General features: G+C 37.1%; 2 protein-coding genes across 2 annotated transcripts; both read right to left on the bottom strand.

Moving 5' to 3' along the window:
* Positions 1-24,564: 24,564 nt before the first annotated feature.
* On the bottom strand, positions 24,565-25,155 carry LOC141653562 (uncharacterized). Its single transcript, XM_074461368.1, has one exon. The coding sequence runs from the start codon at positions 25,153-25,155 to the stop codon at positions 24,565-24,567; it is 591 nt and encodes a 196-aa protein (XP_074317469.1).
* Positions 25,156-25,376: 221 nt separating this feature from the next.
* LOC141653552 (uncharacterized) lies at positions 25,377-25,949 on the bottom strand. The gene has a single exon (XM_074461357.1). It carries the CDS (start codon positions 25,947-25,949, stop codon positions 25,377-25,379), a length of 573 nt encoding a protein of 190 aa, XP_074317458.1.
* Positions 25,950-27,581: the final 1,632 nt, after the last annotated feature.

Here is a 27,581-nt window from a genome sequence, read left to right as displayed (position 1 = left end):
CGCTATCAGAGTACCCTTCCCAAGTCGTCTGAGGGACGCAAAGATCGAGCAACAGTACGGTAAGTTCGTGGACATCGTGAAGAACCTCCAGGTAATTGTCCCCTTTTCCGAACTTGTTACTCAGGTACCCACTTACGCTAAGTTTATGAAGGATATCGTGACGCGTAAGAGGAATTTGGGCGAATTTGAGACAATTTCATTTATGGAAGAGTCTAGTAATTTACTGTTAAATAAGGCCCCTCCAAAAATGAAAGACCCGGGCAGCTTTTCTATTACTTGTGTCATAGGTAATATGGTTATTGATAAGGCCCTTTGCGATTTAGGTGCCAGTGTTAGTGTCATGCCCCTTCCTGTCTGCAAGAAATTGAAGATGAGTCACTTCAAAGTGACTAACATTACCCTACAGATGGCTGATAGATCTGTTAGGAGACCCTTAGGTGTCTTGGAGGATGTGCCTGTGAAAATAGGCAAGGTCTACATCCCAGTAGATTTCATAGTTTTGGATATAGCTGAGGACACCCGGACCCAAATTATCTTAGGAAGACCATTCCTTTGTACAGCTGGGGCCGTTATTGATGTCAGACAGGGGCGCCTGACTCTTGCAGAGGGGATGACGCTCTAACACATTCAGTTTGCCCAGTACTTTAGCCCACCCAATGATAGAGGACACTTGTTATTCGGTCGATATCATTGATGAGTCTATTTATGACTTCTGGTCGGGTTCTTTTATGAAGGACCCACTGGAAGCTCTCATGCTTTTTGATGAGTGTGCAGATAGCCCAGAGGACGATGACGCTGCATTGGATTTGCTTGTTGATGATTTAGATGAGCATGAGGGAGAGCAGGTGTAACAAATGATTAGCACACTTTGCTCCATTGAGGTAAAGGTACCGGAACGTAAGCCTCTCCCTTCTCATCTTAAATATGCTTTTCTAGACGATACAGAGCAGTATCCAGTCATTGTTAGTGCTAAGCTTAGTGACGATCAGCTGACCTCTTTGTTAGCTGTACTTAAGAAAAACAGGAAAGCAATGGGCTATTCACTGGACGATATCACGGGGATTAGTCCCGATATTTGTATGCACAGGATAGAGCTGGAGGAGGATCACAAACCTTGCGAGACAGGGTCGCGCGCTGGGCTGAACCGAGAAGATGCGAGGATGTTGTGATGGCTGAGGTAATGAAGCTGCTGGATGCAGGTATTATTTATTCTGTAGATAATTCTAGATGGGTAAGCCCAGTACAGGTAGTCCCGAAGAAAGGAGGGACAACTGTAGTTAAGAATGAGAAGAATGAATTAATATCTACTCGAGTAGTGACTGGTTGGCGGATGTGTATAGACTACAGACAGCTAAACGCCGCCACTAAGAAAGATCACTTTCCCCTTCCTTTTATTGATCAAATGGTAGAAAGGTTAGCTTCTCATAAATTTTTTTGCTATTTAGACGGGTACTGTGGTTCTTTCGGATCCCTATCCACCCGGACGATCGAGGCCAAGACTACTTTTACCCGTCCTAAGGGCGTTTTGCGTATCGCGAGAATGCCTTTTGGTTTGTGCAATGCCCCCTGCCACCTTCCAAAGGTGTATGATGGGGATATTTCAGAGTATATTGAGTCTATCATGGAAGTTTTTATGGACGATTTCTGTGTATACGGAAGTGATTTTTCTAACTGTCTGTCTAACCTTGAGAAAGTATTGCAGTATTTGTATTGAGGTTAACCTTGTGTTGAATTGGGAGAAGTGCCACTTTATGGTCAACGAGGGACTTGTTTTAGGGCACTTGGTTTCTGATAGGGGAATAGAAGTTGACAAAGCAAAGGTGGAAGTGATTCAGCAATTACCACCTCTTGTCAATGTTAAGGGGGTGAGGAGTTTCCTTGGTCACGCCGGTTTTTTATCGCGGTTTATCAAGGATTTCTCCAAAATTGCTAAACCACTTACATTTTGTTGCTCAAGGATGCCCCTTTTGTGTTTATCGATGCTTGTCTTTTCGCTTTTAACAGGTTAAAGCAGGCCTTAGTCTCTGCGCCGATCATACTGACCTCCCAACCGGGACTTGCCGTTTGAGATCATGTGCGACGCGAGTGACTATGCACTAGGAGCGGTGCTTGGCCAGAGGAAAGACAAAGCCTTGAATGCTATTTACTATGCGAGCCGAACTATGGATGAGGCTCAAGTGAAGTACACTACCATCGAGAAGGAGCCGTTACATTCGTATGTAGTTTATGCCTTAGAGAAGTTTCGTACTTATTTAGTTGGGTCGAAAGTCACTGTTTTTACTGACCATGCAGCTTTGAGGCATCTCCTTGCTAAGAAGGAAGCTAAACCGCGCTCTCGAGATGGATACTCCTTCTTCAGGAGTTTGACCTGCAGATTAAGGATAAGAAAGGAGCTGAGAACGTTGTAGTTGATCACTTGTCGCGGCTGATGCGACAAGAAGGGGAAGATTCTCTACCCATTGATGATTCTTTTCCTGACGATACTTTATTTCTTTGTTGTATCGTCTATTGTTAACCAAGAACCTTGGTATGCAGATATAGCTAACCGTTGTCGTGGCGAGTGCCGCCCGATCTTTCTCATCGAAAAGAAGCGTTTTCTATATAACGCTAAGCAATACTTTTGGGACGATCCTTACTTGTTTAAGGAATGTGCGAGACGGTCTCTACGAGACGGTGTATTCCGCAGTGGGAGACCAAAATAGTCTGGAAGGTGTCACTCCTCTTCATATGGTGGTCACCACGGTCCATCGCGCACCGTGGCTAAGGTACTTCAGTCCGGTTTTTTTCGGCCTTCTTTGTTTCGACGCCAAGTCTTTTGTTTCAGCTTGTGATGCATGCCAACGATCAGGGAAAATTTCGAAGAGACATGAGATGCCACAAAACGGCATCCTAGAGGTTGAGGTTTTCGACGTCTGGGGCATTGATTTCCAAGGACCGTTCCCGTCCAGTAAAGGTAACAGGTACATCTTAGTAGCTGTAGACTATGTGTCAAAATGGGTTGAGGCAATTGCTTCACCTCACTGTGACGGTAAGACCGTGATAAAGATGTTCAAAAAGATCATATTCCCCTGTTTTGGTGTCCCTAGGGTCGTCATTAGTGATGGGGGGATGCATTTTAAGGAAAAGAAACTCACTTCCATCTGTCTGCAGAGTTGGTGTCCAACACCGGCGTGGTTTGGGGTATCATCCCCAAACTAGTGGTCAGGTAGAGGTCTCTAATCGTGAGCTGAAAGAGATCTTGTCTAAGGTAGTTTCTAAATCACGGAAGGACTGGAGTCTTAAGCTAGATGACACATTATGGGCTTATAGAACTGCCTTTAAGACACAAATTGGTGCATCACCTTATAGGTTAGTTTATGGGAAATCGTGTCACTTACCTGTTGAGCTAGAATGTAAGGCCTGGTGGGCAATCCGTGAGCTTAATTATGATCCTAAATTGTGTGGTCAGAATCGTCTTTTGCAGCTAGATGAATTAGAGGAGTTTAGGCTCAATGCCTATGACAGCTCGCGCATTTACAAGGAAAAGACGAAGAGATGGCATGACAAGAGAATCCTACCTCGGGAGTTTCATGTGGGGCGGAAGGTGTTCTTTGTTTAATGCCCGTTTGAGACTATTTCTGGCAAGTCTGAAGTCCGGTGGAGTGGTCCATACACGGTGACAGCTGTTACCAAATTTGGATCCGTGGAGCTTGAAGATTCCGAGGGTCATAGATTCAAGGTGAATGGCCAATATGTGAAGCATTACCATGAGGCGAGTGAAGCGGACAACCGCGTTGAAGTCTTGCGCTTCGACGAGCTCGACGCGCCGCGATTACTTGATACCGAAAGGTCGTGCGGGACCTCTTAAACCAGCGCTCTCCGGAGGCGGCAGATGATTTTATTTGTACTTTTGTTGAACTATTTGTTTTTCTTTAGCTTCACGTTGAACTTTAGACGCTGTTTATGAACCCCCTCTGTATTTTCCTTGCTTTTAATGCGTCTTTTGCAGGTTGAAGTACTCGATCGAATGACTTTGTGTTCGATCGAGCACTTTCTGATGCAGCTGTTACTCGATCAAGGGATAATGTCCTCGATCGACCAGATCCAAACCCGTGTTAACTCGATCGAGTGATCCGTCCTTCGATCGAGCTCTTCCAATACACCGGTTCCTTCGATCGAGCTGTCCCAGGCGCTCGATCGAGTAGTTATGACCTCCAGCTGCTGTTTTACGTCTATGGAGCCGCTGCTCGACTTTCTTTGACCTCCCATGTTCATGGTCGGTTTGGGGAGGTCCCTCCTTATGACGTTTTGTAAGTTTTCTGACTCCGTCTCTCTTTTTCCTTTCAGTCTGCATTTCTTTCCCTATTTTTAGTACAATGAGGACATTGTACGGTTTGGTTTGGGGAGGTATGCATCCATATCTGTGTCTGCATGTTTCTTGCATTTTTGCTTGCACGTTTATTTATTCTCGCATGCATTGTTGTTCAAAAAAAAAAAAAAAAAAAAAAAAAAAAAATCATATAAAAATCATAAAATTCAAAAAAATTTCAAAAAATTCATGTTTAAATTGAGTCCGAACGTTTGAACATTGACGCTACTTTGAATCCTTACTTGAGCCCTGCATATTCTTGACAGTTAGTTGGCATGATTATGTGCATAATCTACGAGTTTTTGTTCCTTCTTTATCTGAACGAATAGACCTGATTCATTACGTCGGCAAGCTACATTACATTCGGAGGTTAGAGCTTTATAAACTGGTGACATTCATGACCGGTTTCATTTAGGATGTGAGTAGTACTCTCTCTCTAAGACATGTAACATCAATTTGCATAAGCATGAGTCTAGTCTTCTTAATACCAGTATGCATTCGGTTTGTGGATGGTGACACGTGTTAGGAGAGGCAGTCCCCCTTATTTCATTCTACCCATGAGCCTCACATAGCCAAATTGCCTTTTTGTCCTATCAACTACTTTCTATAATACTTCCTACCCTAGCTGAGCTAGTAACGAGTAGTTCTTTGAATGTTTTATTGCAATATGGTTATTTTATCTGATTTCAGAAGATGGTGGAAGAATTGAAGGGAAAGAAAGAAAAAGAAAAAATGTTAAATTGAAAATGAAAAAAAAAAAAAAAAAAAAAAAAGAGAACGAAAGTGGAAAGAAAGAAAGAAAAAAAATGGAAAATGAAAAGAAGAAAAATTCAAAATGAAAAAAAAGGAATGAGAATTGCACAATGTTTCACACTCCCATGCCTTATCTATATTTTATGGGGAGTTGACGATTTTTGGTGTTTTGTGAGTTTAGTGCATAATTTTGCACCGCTTCATCTTGCTGTTATGAGTACGAAGATGGGATGTAGTTTATATTTGGATCCGTTGTTGCTAGCCTGGCTATTAACCCCACATATCCAAATTCATTTTAGCCCCTTCTTACCCATTACCTCACTAACCCAAATGTAAGTCCTCGGCACGTGTCTTGGTCATTAGTATGGTTGGAATGCATATGTACGGTTGTAGAGACTTTACTCATGTTAACTGCATGCATGTTCTTATAGGTCGAGTTAGGTGAGTGTCTGATTTCTTCCTATCTTTCACGTTTATACTCACCCTGTGCCTGATTTTGAGTGACGAGCGACCCGTGAGAGTCCGACATCTTCTGAATCTTGCAAGGTCGATGGTTCAGTAAGCTTGAAACATTAATTTAACTCGTTTGCACTTTCCAGTTGCCATTTTGTCATTTTGTTGCATTAAATTGGTTCTAGTGGATGATTTGTAGCTGATGCGTTGGTCCCGTTCCATTGTTTACCCTTAGTTGCATTCATATTTGCTTGGGGACAAGCAAAGGTTTGGTTTGGGGAGATTTGATGCGTGTCTTTTATATAAGGTTTTCACCTCATTTTTACACGCATTTCTGTGCCTTTTATGTAGCATCCGGCTACAAATACCCCCGAATATTCTACTTTGGTCCGTTTATTGTATTTTGCAGGAATTGACCAGAGAGGAGCTAAATCAAGCCTTAATTGTCCCAATTTTATGCATTCATGGGAAATAAGGAGCCGGAGCTTAGACATCTAACATTTGGAAGACGCATGAGCTGAGTTCGGAAGCAGTTCAAGTCCTAACATGCCTATATAGCTCGATTGAGTGGTCTACTGCTCGATCGAATGCTTTACACACTCAAGAGTGGTCGATCGACCAGTTTAAGGAGTCGATCGAGGAAGTTCGCAGCGAGTGCTCGATCGAGAGGTTGTTCTAGCTCGATCGAGTGATTTCTGATCGATCGAGTAATCTTTCTACTCGATCGAGGGGTTTTCGTGTGCTTTTAGTTTATTTCCGCCTAATCTTTTATGGGCTTTTGTAATTAGTCCATAGATTAGGTTTAAGACGATTTTTCAAGTATAAGACTGAGGAGAACATGACGTTACTCCTCTCGCTGGACGACGTACATTTTCGATTGCTACTTACATCCTTGTTCTTTGGATTTCTATTCTCTACATTTGTTACTCGGATTCGGTATTATCAATCTAGTTTAATTCTTAATCGTATTTCTCGCTTTTAAATCCTTTTCTCTCTTTGCTTTATAATTGTTCAATCAGTCTCTTAATAGTTTATTTATCATGCTTGGTTTAAATTATTTGGTTATTGTAATTGTTAATCCGACGATTATGAGTAGCTAATTTCCTATGCTAAGACTATAGGGGATCCATAACATGAAGGGAGGGTAATCGATCTACTAGGTTAATGCCGGTATCGTTTTTGTTGTTTAAATGCTACAATTAATTGTAATTGCCTAATCGAGTCGACGCGGTTAGACCCTTATTCTTAGTGGACCTTGACCTGGACCGAAAGGTTGGAAGAGGCAGACTAGTAGCGAACAATAGAGTATTGCAGCGAGGGCGAAAGTTAAACTGTTTACACCTTAGGGTGAATTAAGGACCGAAAGGTGACGTTCGCTACCCCTTAGACCGTCATCGCATTGACTGGGACCTAGATTACTCGACCAGATGATTATGGTGAACCGTTTGTCTTAGCTATTCTCCTTATTCTGTTATACTCTTTCTTTTTATTTCTCTTCTCCTTGTCCTCTTAGTTTAGAAATCACATTTTATAAACCCCCAAATTGGTTACCTTGGCGAACCTAGTTTTAGCAGACAATTTCCTACCTCTCTGTGGATTCGACCCGACTTCCCTAGCTATATTAGTTAGAGCCAGTTGGTTATTTTTGACAGGTACGCGACAGACGTGTCAACGTATTTTTATTAATACGTTGATTTTTAATATGTTAAAAGTACATAACAAATTTATGTAACACATGACATGTGACATATTGACAATTGACAAAAATAAAATGGATTCTATGTTATCCATATGTGCCGAAAATATGAGGAAGATTAGGCAAATATTAAGTTAATTTTGTTAGTGGTAAACACCATGATTACCTACTAAACTAGCCTTGCATACCTATTGCTCATTGTGAAGAACAACTAGAGCATGCATTGGCTCCCTCTCATGCCCTCTTCCACCCGGTTTTAGAGAGGCAAAAACCACTTTGGTTTTTCCTCTAATTTTTACCTTATGCACAATAATGTTATTGTTGTTCATTCATTCATTCATCTCATCAAAAATATTTTAGAGAGATAAAATATTTTCACCTTCCTTTCTCCTCTCTCTCAACCGGTTTTGGGAGTAAAAACCAAATATTTTTGGGTCAATTTTTTTTACAAAATAAATATTGTCTAGTATTCATAATATTAATTTTATTAAGAGTGTGCTTTGGGTATTAATCCTTGGGAGAGATCCTATACTTGGGTCTTTGTTCATCCATAAAGGAAAGCACAAGAACAAGAGAGAAGGAGATCTCTCTTGTGCCCTAGAAACCGAAATCACAATGTAAGATGAACATTTCTTCTTTATATTGTTTATTAGTTTGCATGCATAAGATCATTTATTAATTTTATGAGTAAATTAACAAAAAAACATATATGAATATGTTAGTATATAGATCTACTTTTCTTTCAATCGGTATCATGAGCCATGGTTGTTTGCATGCAAATCGGTTAAAAGTTTTTCCGAGTTATAAAGATTAACATATAAAACTTGTATAATTTGTGTTATTATGATATATCACAAAAATTAATTTTTTCATGTTAAAGTTTCTGATCCTAAAATGTTTTTAGGATATTTTGGTTATTTTATGGATTTTTATTGTTCATATTACACAATAATGGCATTAAAATATGATTTTATGAGTATAAATGTCATTTTCGGACTAAAAATAGCTAAGCTTCGAATTTTTCTGTGATTTTTGGATATGTTGTCAAATATATTATTTTGAAATGACCTGTAAATTTGCATAATTTTTGAACTTCTTATGCTCGAAAAATGGATTTTTCATTATTAAAATTGATTTTAGGTAAAAAATAGGTTTATATGAGATAAATTTCGAATCTGGTCAAAGAAATTTAGTATGTTGTCACATGCAATTTTACAAGATGTGTGTAAAATAATAGGCTATATTGAAGTCTTTTTGCATGATTTATGGATTTTTGAAGAAAAATGGCATGAATAGTGACTTAATTAGTGAAAAAAATTAATAAAACATACTCCATGACTAAGGAAAAACGTCCAATGTTGCATTTTATTATCTTTGTCATATCTAAAATTGAAAAATTGGTGAATATAATTTTTCTCATGTTTTTATGATTATTTAGTTATAACCGATAAACCGCAACATTGTTTTTCCGGATAAATTTTCAAATTTTTAACCTAAGTTTTTGAACATTATGAATGTCATGGTATTTTTCCAGAATGTTCATGAGTTTAAATTTCAAATTTCAAATTTATTTGAAATTTTGTGATTTATTTGAAGTTTATAGCTTATTTTTATAATTTTAAGTCCATTAATGAACAAATTTTAGAAATATGAGTTAATTATGGTCAAATAATTAGTGAAGACTAAATTTTGAGTCCTAAGAGGTTAGGGTAATTAACTTATGCATAAATATGAATTTATGTAATTTTGTGATTATAAAATGTTGAAATCACGCAAATCCGTAAAAACCGAGTAATATACGATATTGGCTACTTAAAGGCGATTTAGCATAAAATTGGGCATGTTCATACATATTATAATGCTGCATTCTCTTTATGATTGTCATAATTTTATTTATGTAATTTTTGAATTATGTAATTTTTACTTAGTATGGCCTTAGTTTTTTAATTGGTATTTCCCGAAATGTATGGGAATATCGATTCGGTTGTAATTTATTGTGATCTCGTATCACCGTTTTGTAATTTACTAGATTTATTTTATTTTAGTTACAAATGTATAATAGGAAATTATGTAATTTGCTATGTAATTTAATTTATCTCGGAGTTCCCCAAGACGGATTTCTTCAAGATGGCGATACATAAAGACGGTGTTACCTCGAGATGCGTGCCACAACCGAAGTTCAAGGAACCAATGGAGTTGGTTTCCGAATATGTAATAGTTAAATAGTTTTTCTATTTTAGGAAGGCCATACTAGGATTTATTTTTATGTTTGCATTTTATTTATATGTCGCATGCATCGCTAAATCGCCATAACTAAAACATGCATTGTCATTTTATCGAGTTTATCGACCGTGTCAATTAAAATTATCGTAGTTCACCGCTTTAGTTCACTTAAAACGTGATAGATAATAAATTGACATGACCTCTCGCTAAAACAATTAATTGAGACATAGCCTTACCAAATAGTAGAAACCATGAAAACCTATTTCGCGAGGGAGTGCACTCGGCCCTACCGGGGTACAAAACTTGTTACGTAGGGGAAGTGGGTGATAAATGTCTATCCACCGAAATCATGTTGATAAGGGATGAATCGGCCCTACCGTGCCCAAGTTGATGTGGATTTGGATCATGGACACATTTATTCGAAATTTGGATTGAGCTCAACGGAAGTATTCGTGACCGTAGTCGCATGTGTTCCGGGCTATAGATAAACATTAGAGTAATTTTATCGACCAAGAGTTCTAAAAGTAGAATCGATTAAACGTTAATCCACCGAGTTATATTGATAAAGGATGAATCGGCCCTACCGTGCCTAAGTCGATATGAATTTGGGTCTTGGAATCATTTATTATAGTTGGGTAGAGGTCACTATATAAATGTTCATATCTTGTTAATTTATTTGAAAGTATGATTTAAAAAGACAAATGTTAATATTTCCTTTTCCTCCATACTTGTAGTTCATTACAATGAATCCATCACATGCTACCGCACCGATAACTATTGAGTCTTACCACAATGTTTTTGACGACGTTTGCTCCAACAATGATTTCGACACTACTAGAGAACTTCATTTTGGGATAGGTTCGGATGAAAACCATAACTTCATCACTTCTTATAAACCACCTACTACTACTAGATCTCGTGTGAGCCCGTCTCAGGAAGACTACCTCATACAATCTGTAGGATCTTTGTCTCTGGAAGATAAAGATGCCAAAGCTAGTGGGAGCTCAAGCAATCAAGCTCTTGCTTCAAAGGGCAAAAAGTTCAAGAAGAAGGGAAAGAAAATCAAAAACTTCAAGCAAGTTAATGATGAGTGACATTATTGCTATGGCATGGGACATTGGCTTAGGAATTGTCCCGTATATTTGCGAAATATAAGGGAAGGAATCATCACTCCAAAAGGTAAAATTCCTAAGGAAATTTATGTTATTGATATAAATTATACTTCCACTACGACATGGGTACTAGATACCGGTTGTGGTTCTCACCTTTGTAATCATTTACAGGGTTTAAGAGACGTGAAGAGGCTTAGCAAGGGAGATGTGGATCTACGCCTTGGAAAGGGAGCTCGGGTAGCGGCCGAATCCAAAGGAACTTATGTTTTAGCTTTGCCTAACGGATTTGAGTTGTATTTACATAATTGTTTTTATGTGCCTACGCTCTCTAAAAACATTATTTCAATCGTCATGCTAGACATCGACGGTTTTTGTTTTGTCATTAAGAACAATCGTTGTACTATTTCAAGGAATGATTTGGTTATAAGCCAAGCTTCTTCCATCAATGGCATTTACATTTTAGAGACCTCAAATCCGACTAATGATATCTATAACATTCAATCAAAGAAACTCAAATCAAGTGACCCAAGTGAAGCGTTCATTTGGCATTGTCGATTAGGTCACATAAACGAGAATCGCATCAAAAGATTAATTTCGACTAATGTGATTACACCATTTGATTATCAATCATATGGTACATGCGAATATTGCCTACTTGGCAAAATGACTCGTAATCCTTTTAGTGGTAAAGGGACACGAGCTAGTGAACTATTGGGACTCATACACACCGATGTATGTGGACCAATGAGTATCACCGCTCGTGGAAATTATGACTACTTTATAACCTTCACCGACGACTTGAGTAGACATGGGTATGTCTATTTAATGAAGCATAAGAGTGAAGCGTTTGAGAAATTCAAAGAATTTCAAAACGAAGTAGAGAACCAATTGAACAAAAGGATTAAGGCACTACGATCCGATCGTGGTGGAGAATATCTTAGCCTTGAATTTGATTCACACTTGAAACGTTGTGGTATTATATCATAACTTACTCCACCCGGAACACCACAACTCAATGGTGTTGCCGAAAAGAGGAATCGAACCCTACTTGATATGGTTCGATCCATGATGAGTCAAACCGAGTTACCGAACTCGTTTTGGGGATTTGCGATTCAAACCGCAATTCGATTTTTGAACAATAGTCCCACAAAGTCCACCGAAAAGACTCCATGTGAGATGTGGACAGGAAGGATCCCCAATATATCCTATATGAAGATTTGGGGATGTGATGCTTACGTCAAGACTAAGAACGACAACAAGCTTGCCCCAAGATCCGAAAAATGCATCTTTGTAGGTTACCCCTCGACCTCTCGAGGATACTACTTCTACAAACCTCAAGATAACAAAGTGTTTGTGTCTTGCGAGGCTGTCTTCTTAGAAAGAGAATTTATTTCTAAGAGACAGAGTGGGAGAAATTTTGAACTTGATGAAGTTCAAGAGCCACAAACCGAGCTAGAGACGCAAGAAGAAGTTCCTTCGTCGTCTAATACGGTTATTCCTCCTCCTCTTAGAAGAACGGGCCGTGTTTCTCGTCATCCCGATCGATATGTGGGACTTATTGAAGAAGATGGAACACTTGATGTGTTGCTTATAGAAAGTGACGAGCCCGCTACCTACAAGACCGCAATCTCTAGTCCTAATTCCTCCTTATGGCTTGAAGCCATGAAGTCCGAAATGGATTCTATGCATGAAAACCAAGTTTGGGACTTGGTAGATTTGCCTAAAGGGACAAGACCTCTTCAATGCAAACGGATATTCAAAGTCAAGAATGGCATAGAAGGACATGACGATGTCTACAAAGCTAGGCTAGTGGCAAAAGGATTTACCCAAGTCCAAGGTCTCCATTATGATGAGACCTTCGCCCCCGTAGCCATGCTAAGATCCATACGGATTTTGTTAGCGATTGCCGCATTTCATGATTATGAAATATGGCAAATGGATGTCAAAACCGCTTTTCTAAATGGGCATTAGAAGAGGAGGTGTACATGATACAACCCGAAGGTTTTGTTGATTCTAAAAATCCTAAAAAAGTGTGCAAGCTTAAGAGATCCATTTATGGTCTTAAGCAAGCATCTAGAAGTTGGAATCATCGATTCAATCATGTTATAAAGGAAAATGGTTTCAATCGAAGTGTTGAGGAACCGTGTTTATACATGAAATTTAGTGGGAGCAATGTTGTGTTCCTAATCTTGTATGTCGATGACATACTACTCATTGGAAATGATATTCCAATGTTGTCTTCTGTTAAGAAGTGGTTAGGTAACCACTTCCAAATGAAGGATTTAAGAGAAGCACAACGCATATTAGGTATCCGGATCCATAGAGATAGATCCAAGAGGATATTGGTACTAAGTCAAGAGTCTTATGTTGATAAGATTCTTCGACGGTTCAGCATGGACAAATCCAAAAGGGGTTTGGTACCTATGGTAACTGGGACAATATTGAGCAAGACTCAATCTCCCTCCGAACCCCATGATGTTGAACGCATGAAGACGATCCCTTATGCTTCCGCTGTCGGATCAATCATGTACGCCATGATATGCACACGTCCTGATGTCTCGTATGCCTTGAGCATGATGAGTAGATATCAAGGAAATCCAGGTGAGAGTCACTAGATTGCTGTCAAGAACATCCTTAAGTACTTGAGAAGAACTAAGGATTCTATCTTAGTGTTTGGAGGAGACACCGAACTTCGTGTTAATGGTTACACGGACTCAAGCTTCCAAACAGATAGAGATGACATGAAATCACAAGCTGGTTTTGTTTTCATGCTCAATGGTGGAGCCGTTAGCTGGAGAAGCTTCAAGGAAGCTGTAACCGCGGATTCAACAACGGAGGCTGAGTACATTGCAGCATCAGAAGCTGCCAAGGAAGCTGTGTGGATCAGGCAATTCACGGAAGGTCTAAGAGTAGTACCTACCGCCAATGATCCCATTGTTGGGAAATGTGTCCTCAACAATAGTGCGATCACATGATTTAAATATCATTATTAAATCTCATTTTAAGAATACAATTGGGAAGTAATATTGTTACTGTCAACTGGTCAACATATATCGGTAATGATTGGCTGACTAGAGTTTGACATTACTGTCGTGTGACGGTGGTGATCAGTTGACCCCCTAGGTCATACCTAAAGGGCAATACTCTTAATTGATTATTTAATTAATCGTATAACGTTGCGAGTTAATTAAATTACTTGAAAATTGACGGACGATTTTGGAAGTAAAATTTACGTATCAAATTGAAATGTGATTAAATGAGATACGGTCTGAGTAATTGAATTGTATCATTACTCGGATGAAATTATTGTTTAAAGAAACAATCGGAATTGAATGAATTATTATAAATACAATCTGTTGTGATTTATAAATTGGTAAAATATTTTGGCACAAGTAATTATGAAATTACTAAGTCGATTTTTGTATGTGACGTATTTTATTAATACGTTGATTTTTAATGTGTTAAAAATACATAACAAATTTATGTGACATGTGACATGTGACATATTGACAATTGACAAAAATAATATGGACTCCATATTAAGTATAAGTGCCGAAATATTAGAGGAGTTTTAGGGTTAAATTGTGTTTATATTTTAAATAGAAAACATAATGATGAAAAGCTAAAGTAGCCATGCATGCCTACTCACCTTGTGAAGACAAATGAGCCCATGCATTGGCTCCTTTCCACCTCCTCTTGGCCGGATTTTTAGAGAAGAAAAACCACTTGGTTTTTCTTCTTATTTTTGATATACACCATAATGTAATGTGTGTATTATTGATTCCAACTACTCATCCAAAAATTACAAGTTCTAGTGAGAAGAAAAATCCTCTCTTCTTCTCTCTTAAAAACCGAAACACATAAGTGTTTATAAAAGTTTTGGTTCAATTTTCTCTTAGATTAATATTATACTAGTACAAATAATATTAATTAGATTAAGAGTTAGCCTTGGGTATAAAGCTTGGGGAGAGATCTTATACTTAGATCTTTGTTCTTCCATAAGGATAAGCTCAAGAACAAGAGAGAAAGGTGATCTCTCTTGTGCCCAATATAGCCGAAATATTGAATGTAAGGACATTATTTCTCTTCTTTTATATTATTGTTTGCATGCATAAAATCCGTTTTAATTTTATGACAAATTATTTTAGACATATATGAGTATGTTAAAGTGTATATGAATCTACATTTCCTTCAATCGGTATCAAGAGCCACGGTTGTTTGCATGCAAATTGGTTAAAAGTTTTTCCGAGTTATATGAATAACAAAATAAAACTTGTAAAATTTGTGTTATTATGATATATCACGAAATAATTACATGCATGTTAATATTTCTGGTCCTAAAGTGTTTTAGGATTTTTGGGTTAATTTTTCGGATTTTTATTGTTCATAATTTACAATAATGACATTTAAATGTGATTTTATGAGTAAAAATGTCATTTTTGGTCGAAAATTAGCTATACTTCGAATTTTCACTTGGTTTTTGGATATGTTGTTACATATATTATTTTGAGATAACCTGTAAATTTTCATAATTTTTGCACTTGTTATGCTCGAAAAATGAATTTTTCATTATTAAATTCGGATTTAAGAGAAAAATAGGTTAATATGAGTTAAATTTCGAATCTGGTCATAGAAAATTAATATGTTGTCACATGCAATTTTACAAGATGTGTGTAAAATAATTGGCTATAAAGAAGTCTTTTAGCATGATTTATGAATTTTTGAAGAAAAATAGCATAAATAGTGACATTATTAGTGAAAAATTAATAAAACATAATCTATGACTTAGGAAAAACGTCTAATGTTGCATTTTATTATATTTTTCAGATCTAAAATTGAAAAGTTAATGAAAATAATTTTTCCATGTTTTTATGATTATTTTATTAAAATCGATAAACCGCAACATTGTTTTTCCGGAAATTTTTCGAAATTTTTAACCTAAGATTTTGAACATTATGAGTGTCATGGATTTTTCCAGAATGTTCATGAATTTAAATTTCAAATTTTGAATTTATTTGAAATTTTGTGATTTATTTGAAGTTTAATAGCTTATTTTTGTAATTTTGGTCCATTTATGAACAATTTTGTAAATAAAAGTTAATTATGGTCAAATTATTAGTGAAGACTATATTTTGAGTCCTAAGAGGTTAGGGTAATTAACTTATGCATAAATATGAGTTTATGTATTTTTGTGATTATAAAATGTTGAAATCACGCAAATCCGTAAAAACCGAGTAATATACGATATTGGCTAATTAAAAGGCGATTTAGCATAAAAATTGAGCATGTTCATACATATTATAATGCTGCATTTTTCCTTTATGATTGTCATAATTTTAATTTATGTAATTTTGAATTATGTAATTTTACTTAGTATGGCCTTAGATTTTAATTGGTATTTCCCGAAATGCATGGGAATATCGATTCGGTTGTAATTTTTATTGTGATCTCGTATCACCGTTTTGTAATATTTAATAGATTTATTTTATTTTAGTTACAAATGTATAATAGGAAATTATGTAATTTATTATGTAATTTTATTCATTCCGGAGTTCCAAAAGACGGATTTCTTCAAGAATGGCGATACATAAAGACGGTGTTACCTCGAGATGTGTGCAACAACCGAAGTTCAAGGGACCAATGGAGTTGGTTTCCGAATATATAATAGATTAATAGTTTTTCTATTTTAGGAAAGGCCATACTAGGATTTATTTTTCTTTATGCTTGCATTTTATTTTATGTCACATGCATCGCTAAATCGCCATAACTGAACATGCATTGTTATTTTATCGAGTTTATCGACCGTGTCAATTAAAATTATCGTAGTTCACCGCTTTAGTTCACTTAAAACGTGATAGATAATAAATTGACATGACCTCTCGCTAAAATAATCAATTGAGACATAGCCTTACCAAATAGTAGAAACCATGAAAACCTATTTCGCGAGGGAGTGCACTCGGCTACCCCGGGGTACAAACCTTGTTACGTAGGGGAAGTGGGTGATGAATGTTAATCCACCGAATTCATGTTGATAAGGGATGTATCGGCTACCCCGTGCCCAAGTTGATGTGGGTTTGGATAATGGACACATTTATTCGAAATTTGGATTGAACTCAACAAAAGTTATTGATAAGGGATGTATCGGCTACCCCGTGCCCTTGTTGATGTGTTTTGGGCTATAGATAAACATTAGAGTAATTTTATCGACCAAGAGTTCTAAAAGTAGAATCGATTAAAAGGTTAATCCACCGAGTTATATTGATAAAGGTTGAATCGGCTACCCCGTGCCTAAGTCGATATGAATTTGGGTCTTGGAATCATTTATCATAGTTGGGTAGAGGTCACTATGTAAATGCTATACTTGTTTACAAGTATTAATATAACGACGAATGTTTTGTTTTCCACTATTCCGTTATCATATTGTTCTATTTCTTTACCACAATTCATATACGATATCATTTCGTTTTTGATTCAAATCTCCATTAAAACATCGTAACTAAAGACAAAATATGAATTTTCTTCTAAAGACCTCATATGAACCATTGCTAAGGATCTCTTGTAAAGAGTATAGATTAAAGTTATTCATTATCAAACAGGTTTTTGATTCTTGACTAACACATCTACTTACAATGGATCATTATTCATATACTTAATTGAATTAAGTACCTTGAAGCGATAAATTGTTTTGGTGATTAGATTTTCAGAATTCGTAATTGACCAAAATAACGCAACCACTTCAATGAAAGTTTTAAGACTAAAACGAACAAATGAAGAGTGATCTTCATGAATTCAATTTTGCTTCTCAAAGCAAAGACTCATTGAAATAAGTGGGAGCATTCTCTTAAACCGTTAAGATGAGAATGAGGTTCAAGAAGTAAAGATTATAATGGAATTGATACAAGGTAATGTTAAAGGTAAAGTTGTTGAGAATAACGATACTAAACCTATCAATCCCAACCGATAAAGTTTCCATTGTCTTAAAATGTTGGACACGAGAAAGGAAACTACCCCAAATTATTGAAGAATCAACAAGTTAGTTGTGGGACATCTAATGGGAACTTCTTCTTTAAAAAGTGTTTATTTGATTAAACATAAATTTTGCTAGTATTACTTCGTCAATATTAGAAACCGGTGGTGGTTTTCATCATTATGTTTGATACATAGGATGATTAGAATATGACGACTAGCAACAATGAAGTCGAGAGATAGAGTAATTGTGTACTCAATCTAGTTTTTGGATTTAAAGTGGTACTTAATTGTGACTATTAAGTGCATAAACTCTAAATAAGAATATAAACTTGTTAAGATACAAAAGAGGTTTCACTTTTATGACCCTATACACCACGATTTGATGTATGGCAAGCCCATTATCAAGGTGATTATATTCTAAACCAAACTAGAATGATATATCATGTAGATGATGTAAGATTCAAATTGGTAACCCAAGATTAAACCTTAAATTTTGGAATGATGAACGCAAAGAGTTATCGAGTACTCTTGAAAACATTAGATTGTTAATGGTATATGCGTATCTTGTATTCAAAGCAAGATGCCTCGTGCCTTTTGGTTGAAAAGGAGATCGAGGTTGTAAATCATTGATCCAAAATAGGTTGATCATTTTCTTTTTACCAACGATTTAAGTTTACGCTAATGTGTTCACTTAATAAGGTAAATAGAGAAATCTTTGAAGAGTTCAAAGAAGCACGATTTAGTCGTGATGGGATTATCAAAGTGAAGACTTTGATATAAGCCAAAGGAAATGTGATATAGTATCACAAGTAAATCTCTCTTAGCATGCATTATGGAATAATGTGTGATTAGATAAGAAATCAAACGCTATTCGATATGGTTTGGATTTCAATCAAGTTACTTTGAGTCACTTGAATCCTTTTGGGGATTTTATCATTTTTGTCTAAATTATTTTCCACAAAATCCAATCATATGAGATATGAAATGGTAAGGGTACCATGTTTGTAAGTTTTCACAAGAAACAAATGCTCATTTTTCCCTTTCAATTATCATGAGTACGACGGGTTTGCGGCTCGTGAAGCTGTCTTTCTAAAATACAAGTTTATTTCTAGAAGACAGAGTGGGAGAAATTATTCTAGAGCCACAAAGAATGCCACAAAGAATATTATGTCGCAAGAAACTGGTCTTTCTTGGCTACATGAGACGTTTTGTGTAAAACATTGTTTCTTCAAAACCTAGGAGGTTAAAATTCATCACTTGTTAAAAATGATGGATTCATGCTACTTTTAAGAAAGTAAAGAGCTTATAACTTACAAAAGAAATCGTTTGATTCAAATTGATTACTTCTAGAAAGTAATGAACATATGACTTACATTAGAGTGTTTAAGTCACAACTCAATATAAGGCTTAGAGCCATGAAAATCCAAAATTAAAAGGCTTGATTAGTTGCAAAGGGTTTTGCACTAATAAAGGTTTGATTGGATGCAAAGGGTTTTGCACTAATTGAAATGCTTAAGTCTATTTGGATCTTCTTAGGGATTGTGTTTCATTATGAGTTATGAAATACATAGCAAGTGAATCTAAAACCCACTTCTTCAATTAGAAGGAATGTATTCAATACATATCTTGAGTTTTGAAGATTCTTGCAATCCTAAGATAATGTGAAACTTAAGAGAGGGTCTTAAGTAGGACATCAATGAGTTGGAATCAACATTTTTGGATCATGTGATAAAACATTTCTCGATATGTCGAGAAGTTGTGTTTATACATGAAGTTTTGTGGGAGTTACGGAAATTTTAATTAGTCCAATATGTGGATGACATATTGATCATCGAGAATGATTCAAGACTTTTGGAGTATTATAATACATCTTGAATATCCGGATTTATGAAGATAAATCCACATGATATTAGCGTCAGTAAGAAGTCTTATGTTGATAAGATTCATGACTAGTTCAATTAAATCGAACATATTCGATTGATTCCATTTGCTTCCGCTGCCGGATCAATTAAATGAGTAATGATGTATAACACTTCATATACTTTGAGTATGATGAATTGTTTTCAAAATCGAATTTAAGTAATCTTTACCTAGTATATAAAGATTACCCTTAAGTGCTTGCAGAAGCATTAAGAAGGTAAAGCAGAGTGTTTATGATGCAATTTTGTGTAAGGGTGTTACACAAGTGACAATTGACAATTGAGGTTGCGCATGGTTTCCGACAAAACCATAATCAAAACACATTAAGATGGTTAAGATATCATTGTGGCAATGTTAATTAAGAAGTAGATTTTCTAGAATCGTTCTAGGCAATAAAGAACAATGAGAGATATTTACAACGGAAATTGAGTACACTTGCAATCATGAGATGTGCAAGAGGATGAGTCCCGCACACTATGAAAACAGTGGGAGCTATTCTTAGGCTAAGAGGGCCTATGTCTTGATTGGATCTCGACACGTACTCAGAAAGTTTTGTGATGCAAATGTATACATCACAAAGGAAAAAGAATATGTAGTAAGGTTGAGTAAGGTACAAGAAGTTGATAAAACCTACTAACCAAAGCCTTCTCAAAGGCTAAACATGATAAGTCATGTCATTTCAATTGAATTGAAATGAACAACTACGTACAAGATCAAATTAGATTATAGAACATGAAATAGTAATCAGGCATTGACTATTCATGTGTGATAATCGCATTTGTCGTTAGAGTTTTATTTTAAAACTCTTTTATTATACTTTGTTACATCCAAACGGGTTGTAGAGACAACGTTGAACCCCGCTAAAGTGAACACGGATTAGCATTGTATTCGCCCATAGTCACTTGTATGAGGTGACGTCTCGAAGTGACTAGAGTGTGATGCGATTGATGGCAAGTTCAAGTGTCATACAGTCATGTGAGATGACTAGTCGATCACATAGGCAGATGTTAGGAACACCTTGTCGGGCCTTATGACCGCTTATAGAGTTCTGGCAAATTTATATAGCCTGGTCGTGGCGAGAGCTGCTATTGTATTCTAATGAGTCGATTCTTTTGACTAAAGACTATTCACCTAAGATGGCACAGTTTCAGATTAACTTTGATTTGTGTTACTACGACCTTCGTAAATGGGGTCAAATGGGCATATTTTGGGTTATGATGGCTGTGGCTAGTCGAAGGGAATGAGTGCGATAGGAATTGTCCACCCCCTTGTCAGGGTTAAAACAATATCTCGGGGCCACTCGAGGAGTAATTAAGCGGAAATGCGTGGCCACGCTCGGAAGGTATCCGAGTGGATAAATCCGGTCAATCGTTATTCTCCGGATCGAGGAAACCACTCTCGATATGATCACTTGCAAGTACGACCGGAAAGACACCTTGCATTGAGTGGAGATAGTAATAGGACAAGAGAATTGGTGACGCACACTTGTCGAGGACAAGTGGGAGATTGTTGGGAAATGTGTCCTCAACAATAGTGCGATCACATGATTTAAATATCATTATTAAATCTCATTTTTAGAATACAATTGGGAAGTAAATTATTGTTGTCAACCGGTCAACATATATCGGTAATGATTGGTGACTAGAGTTTGACATTCTTTGTCGTGTGACGGTGGTGATCGTTGACCCCTAGGTCATACCTAAAGGGCAATACTCTTAATTGATTATTTAATTAATCGTATAACGTTGCGAGTTAATTAAATTACTTGAAAATTGACGGACGATTTTGGAAGTAAAATTTACGTATCAAATTGAAATGTGATTAAATGAGATACGGTCTGAGTAATTGAATTGTATCATTACTCGGATGAAATTATTGTTTAAAGAAACAATCGGAATTGAATGAATTATTATAAATACAATCTGTTGTGATTTATAAATTGGTAAAATATTTTGGCACAAGTAATTATGAAATTACTAAGTCGATTTTTGTATGTGACGTATTTTATTAATACGTTGATTTTTAATGTGTTAAAAATACATAACAAATTTATGTGACATGTGACATGTGACATATTGACAATTGACAAAAATAATATGGACTCCATATTAAGTATAAGTGCCGAAATATTAGAGGAGTTTTAGGGTTAAATTGTGTTTATATTTTAAATAGAAAACATAATGATGAAAAGCTAAAGTAGCCATGCATGCCTACTCACCTTGTGAAGACAAATGAGCCCATGCATTGGCTCCTTTCCACCTCCTCTTGGCCGGATTTTTAGAGAAGAAAAACCACTTGGTTTTTCTTCTTATTTTTGATATACACCATAATGTAATGTGTGTATTATTGATTCCAACTACTCATCCAAAAATTACAAGTTCTAGTGAGAAGAAAAATCCTCTCTTCTTCTCTCTTAAAAACCGAAACACATAAGTGTTTATAAAAGTTTTGGTTCAATTTTCTCTTAGATTAATATTATACTAGTACAAATAATATTAATTAGATTAAGAGTTAGCCTTGGGTATAAAGCTTGGGGAGAGATCTTATACTTAGATCTTTGTTCTTCCATAAGGATAAGCTCAAGAACAAGAGAGAAAGGTGATCTCTCTTGTGCCCAATATAGCCGAAATATTGAATGTAAGGACATTATTTCTCTTCTTTTATATTATTGTTTGCATGCATAAAATCCGTTTTAATTTTATGACAAATTATTTTAGACATATATGAGTATGTTAAAGTGTATATGAATCTACATTTCCTTCACCCATCACTCTCTATTGTGATAATAGTGGGACAATCTTCCAAGCTAAGGAGCCGAAGTCTAGTAATAGATCTAGACATGTACTTAGAAAATATCATGTAATAAGAGATTTCATTGAAAGAAAGGAAATTGCGATTTGTAAGGTTGGGACGGATGACAATATAGCCGATCCGCTCACCAAGCCTTTATCGCAGGCTAAGCATGATGGACATGTTGCGTCCATGGGACTTAAACGTGTACCAAGTTTCTGTTAGATTTTGAAATGAAATAAAAGTGTTGTTTTGTTCATGTTAACAATCACATTTGTCTTTTATCTTTAATTTATACCTTGTTATCTCCAAACGGGCTGTAGTGACAATTGAACCCCGTTAAAGTGAACACGGATTAACATAGTATTTGCCCATAGTCACTTGTATGAGGTGACGTCTCGAAGTGACTAGAGTGTGATACGATTGATGGCAAGTTCAAGTGCCATAGAGTCATGTGAGATGACTAGTCGATCACATAGGCAGACTGTTAGGAACATTTTGTCGGGCCTAATGACCGCTTATAGAGTTCTGGCAAATTTATATAGCCTGGTCGTGGCGAGAGCTGCTATAGTATTCAAATGAGTCGATTCTTTTGACTAAAGACTATTCGCCTAAGATGGCACAGTTTCAGATTAACTTTGATTTGTGTTACTCCGACCTTCGTAAATGGGGTCAAATGGGCATATTTTGGGTTATGATGGCTGTGGCTAGTTGAAGGGAATGAGTGCGATAGGAATTGTCCACCCCTAGTCAGGGTTATAACAATATCTCAGGGCCACTCGAGGAGTAATGATCTGGAAATGCGTGGCCACGCTCGGAAGGTATCTATGATAGATAAATCCGGTCAATCAGTTATTCTCCAGATCGAGGAAACCACTCTCGATATGATCACTTGCAAGTACGACCTGAAAGAGACCTTGCATTGAGTGGGAGATAGTAATAGGATAAGAGAATTGGTGACGCACACTTGTCGAGGACAAGTGGGAGATTGTTGGAATATGTGTCCTCCGACAATAATGCGGTCACAACTGTTGATCATGGTGATCACATGTTTAAATCTCATTATAAAGAATACAATTGGGAAGTAATATTTACTGTCAACTGATCAACATATATCGGTAATGATTGGCTGACTAGAGTTTGACATTACTGTCGTGCGACGGTGGTGATCAGTTGATCCCCTAGGTCATACCTATAGGGCAACACTCTTAATTGATCAATTAATTGTTCGTATAACGTTACGAGTCAATTAATTTAATTAAAATTGACGAACGATTTTGGAAGTAATATTTACGTATCTCATTGAAATTGATTAAAATGAGATACGGTCTGAGTAATCGAATTGTATCATTACTCAGATAAAATTATTGTTTAAGGAAACAATTAAATTTGAATGAATTATTATAAATACAAATTGTTGTGATTTATAATTGGTAAAATATTTTGGTACAAGTAATTATGAATTACTAAGTCGATTTTTGTATATGACGTATTTTTATTAATACGTTGATTTTTAATATGTTAAAAATACATAACAAATTTATGTAACATATGACATGTGACATATTGACAATTGACAAAAATAAAATGGATTCCATGTTATCCATATGTGCCGAAAATATGAGGAAGATTAGGCAAATATTAAGTTAATTTTGTTAGTGGTAAACACCATGATTACCTACTAAACTAGCCTTGCATATCTATTGCTCATTGTGAAGAACAACTAGAGCATGCATTGGCTCCCTCCCATGCCCTCTTCCACCCGGTTTTAGAGAGGCAAAAACCACTTTGGTTTTTCCTCTAATTTTTACATTATGCACAATAATGTTATTGTTGTTCATTCATTCATTCATCTCATCAAAAATATTTTAGAGAGATAAAATATTTTCACCTTCCTTTCTCCTCTCTCTCAACCGGTTTTGGGAGTAAAAACCAAATATTTTTGGGTCAATTTTTCTTACAAAATTAATATTGTCTAGTATTCATAATATTAATTTTATTAAGAGTGTGCTTTGGGTATTAATCCTTGGGAGAGATCCTATACTTGGGTCTTAGTTCATCCATAAAGGAAAGCACTAGAACAAGAGAGAAGGAGATCTCTCTTGTGCCCTAGAAACCGAAATCACAATGTAAGATGAACATTTCTTCTTTATATTGTTTATTAGTTTGCATGCATAAGATCATTTATTAATTTTATGAGTAAATTAACAAAAACATATATGAATATGTTAGTATATAGATCTACATTTCCTTCAATTAGCTGTCTCTCTACTGAATCCTACGAGCGGGATGGTTTTCTTCTACAAGTCCTTCTCGCTGAACCCCATGTTTTCTATGGTCTTCAACATAATTAGGTTGACCGAGCTACCAGTATCTACCAAAACCTTTCTAACCGTACAATTGGCCATTGACAGTGTTATGATAAGTGCGTCATGATGCTCCTGGCTGTCATGTATATCTTCTTCGTCGAAAGTCACAGCAGGCAGGTTGCTCTGAGAAATTCTGCAGGAAGTCTCTGGTCTATCTCCCTTAGTTTCAGTAGCGCGTCTCTTGGCTGCTGAGTATGTTAATCCGCTTAAGTCTGAGCCGCCTGTTATCACGTTTATTATTTTGGTGCATGTAGGTGGTGCTGCGGGCTTCGTGGAACCTACCTTATCCCGCTGCTTGCCCCCACGTGGTAATAGGTGGCTCAGCTCCCCATGTTCATATAGGCGCCTGATCTCCCTGTGCAGAGTATAGCAATCTTCCGTGTTATGCCCAATGTCGCGATGGAACTCACATTTTTTCTTATTGTCTTTTCGCCATGACTGTCCTTCTACTGGTGGCCTGGGCCACCTTACCCCGTCTCCCATCTCCCTGAGTGCTTTTAGGATTCCTCCGACGTCAGTCATGAACCCATATTCTGCCAGTGTGGGGAGTTGCTGATTCTTTCTCTGTTGTCGATTCTGTTGACTCCCCTACCATATGGCCTGTTCCTTTCCTCCTTTTTGCTGGTGGAATGTTTTCTACTTGACTTTTCCATGGCTGACGTGCTGGATATGCTTGGCATACTTGGTATGCTGGCTCTAGCTAGGATGTCTTCTTCCAGTCTTATTGCAGCTACCGCCTTTTCTTATACTACTTCGAAACTATAGCAAGGATGCATAGTCAGCTGCTTGTAGAGGTCTGACTCTTGGTGTAGGCCCCTTCTGAAGGCTTCCACTGTTGTTGACACGTCGCACTCTCGTACTGCCACCTTATTATTATTGAACCTAGTGTTGTACTCCTCAATGGTCTCATTTGCGCCTTGAACAATTCTGTACAAGTCGCCTGTATGCTTTTGCGGCTTCCGGCTGCTTGCGAATTGCTGAGTAAATGCGTTCACCAGGTCAGCAAACGTGGATATTGAACTGTTGGGCAGACTTACGAGCCATCGGAATGCTGGTCCTGGCAGTGTGGATCCAAACCCCTTGCACATACAGGCTTCTTTTACATGTCCGACGGCTGTTACTGTCATCATCTTTTGCTTGTACTGACTTATGTGGTCAAAGGGATCTATTGTGCTATCAAAGAGAGGCATGTTCGGATTTGTGAATCCCTTCGGCATGGCGACAACAGATATTGTATCCACAAATGGCGAGTAGGCATAGCTGTCGGGTGCTGCCTTTTCGAGTGGAGGTGGCAGTCCTGGGACCCTGCTCAGCATCTCCCTCAGTTTTAGATATTGCTTGTTGGTTAGGCTTCCTTAGTCTGTCTGCTAATTCGGAGTGCTGCTCCCAGGCCTGAATTCCAGAGGATTCTGATGCGGCATGCTGCCTAATGGGGCAGAAGTCACAAGCGTTCCCTGGTGGCAACTTACCTGCGAACTACTTGTGGATCCTGCACCTGGTGTTTGGTTTGTTATTACGAGGTTACTAACTGGGATGTTACGTGGTTGTATTTCCACACGGCTGGCAGGCTGCCAGCTGTCTGGTGTGAGGAATCCAAGTCTTTGTGGGACTATCCTTTCTCCTGTTGGTATTGCTGTCAGATCTAATCTTGTTACCAGTTCGGCTGGTATTTGCCGAGGTTGACTCCTACTGCTCGATGCCCCTTGGGTGAGATCCACTATTGGGACCCGACCTTCATCCTCCGCGCTTGCTGGTGTGCTAGATTGCTGTCTCAGAATGTCTATCTGCGCCCAGAGTTCCGTGTTCCTCTTCCTTGCCTCAGCTTCTGCCTTCCTCTAGTCTTCTTGCATGCCTTCCATTATCTTCTGCAGATTTTCCATGCCGCTAAGTAAGGTTTGTGTTGGACTTGGCGGTGGAGTGCGGTTTGAACTTCCTGTTCCTTTGTCTGATCTGGATTGTGTCGCCACAGCAGGAGTTTTGGGAGGCAGAGTGACTTTTGTCACAGATGTGGTTTTTGGTGTGTGTCCGGATGCTTGAGTTTGAGCCGCAGATGGTGGATTTTGGATAGGATTTGGTGGTATCGACGGCTGACCGCTCTGTGACACGGCTGATGATGCTTGTTTGTCCATTATATATCTGAGTAATTAACGATTGACGACCACAATGCCCCACGGTGGGCGCCAAACTGTTTTGGTAATTTTATACCGAATTAGGTTAAGTAAGGTCAATGTGATCTTATTCGTTGTATGTCGATTGAATTGTTTATGTTAATGCTAAATAAGGAAATTAAAGACGTAATAAAAGATTAACGCAAGAGATTTGGTGACGCGGAAAACCCAATGTGGGAAACGACCGCGGGAAGGGACGGTACCCTTCCAATGTGTGCACTAGCTTTGTGTTGGAGTATGTGTCCTCAACAATAGTGCGATCCCAATATTGAAACTCATAATAGGAATACGTAAAGGGATGATTCTTTTTATAAGTCAACTGGTCAACATTAATCGGTAATGATTGGCTGACTAGAGTTTGACATTACTGTCGTTTATACGGTGGTGATCAGTTGATCCCTAAAGGTCACACTTGAGTGACGATCCCCTTAATAGATAAAATTAATTAATTGTATAATGATACAGATTAATTAATTCCTTATAATAGAACAATTCACGAATGTGAGTAAGAATATGAATCTTATTGTAATTTGATTAAATGAGATTCGTTTTAGTGATTAAGATGTTATATTACTAAAATTTTGTTTATGAAACAATTAAATTAAGAATGAACAGTTAATTATAATTGCAATATGTTGTAGATTATATTAACATGGACCATTTTATTTACATGTAATTGGGAATTACTAGTCAATTATTGTATATAATTGAATTAATATATGTAATGATATTTAATTGTTAAGTATGCATTAATATTATTAATAACATGTTTCACGTGTC

The sequence above is a fragment of the Silene latifolia genome, chromosome 1, assembly GCF_048544455.1.
Source record: "Silene latifolia isolate original U9 population chromosome 1, ASM4854445v1, whole genome shotgun sequence".
Lineage (NCBI taxonomy): Eukaryota > Viridiplantae > Streptophyta > Magnoliopsida > Caryophyllales > Caryophyllaceae > Silene > Silene latifolia.
This window is presented reverse-complemented; position numbering and strand designations above follow the sequence as displayed.

Bases quoted from the DNA above. Each gene is read 5' to 3' on its own strand.
- LOC141653562 (XM_074461368.1), bottom strand. From the start codon at position 25,155: ATGACTGACGTCGGAGGAATCCTAAAAGCACTCAGGGAGATGGGAGAC.
- LOC141653552 (XM_074461357.1), bottom strand. From the start codon at position 25,949: ATGCTGAGCAGGGTCCCAGGACTGCCACCTCCACTCGAAAAGGCAGCA.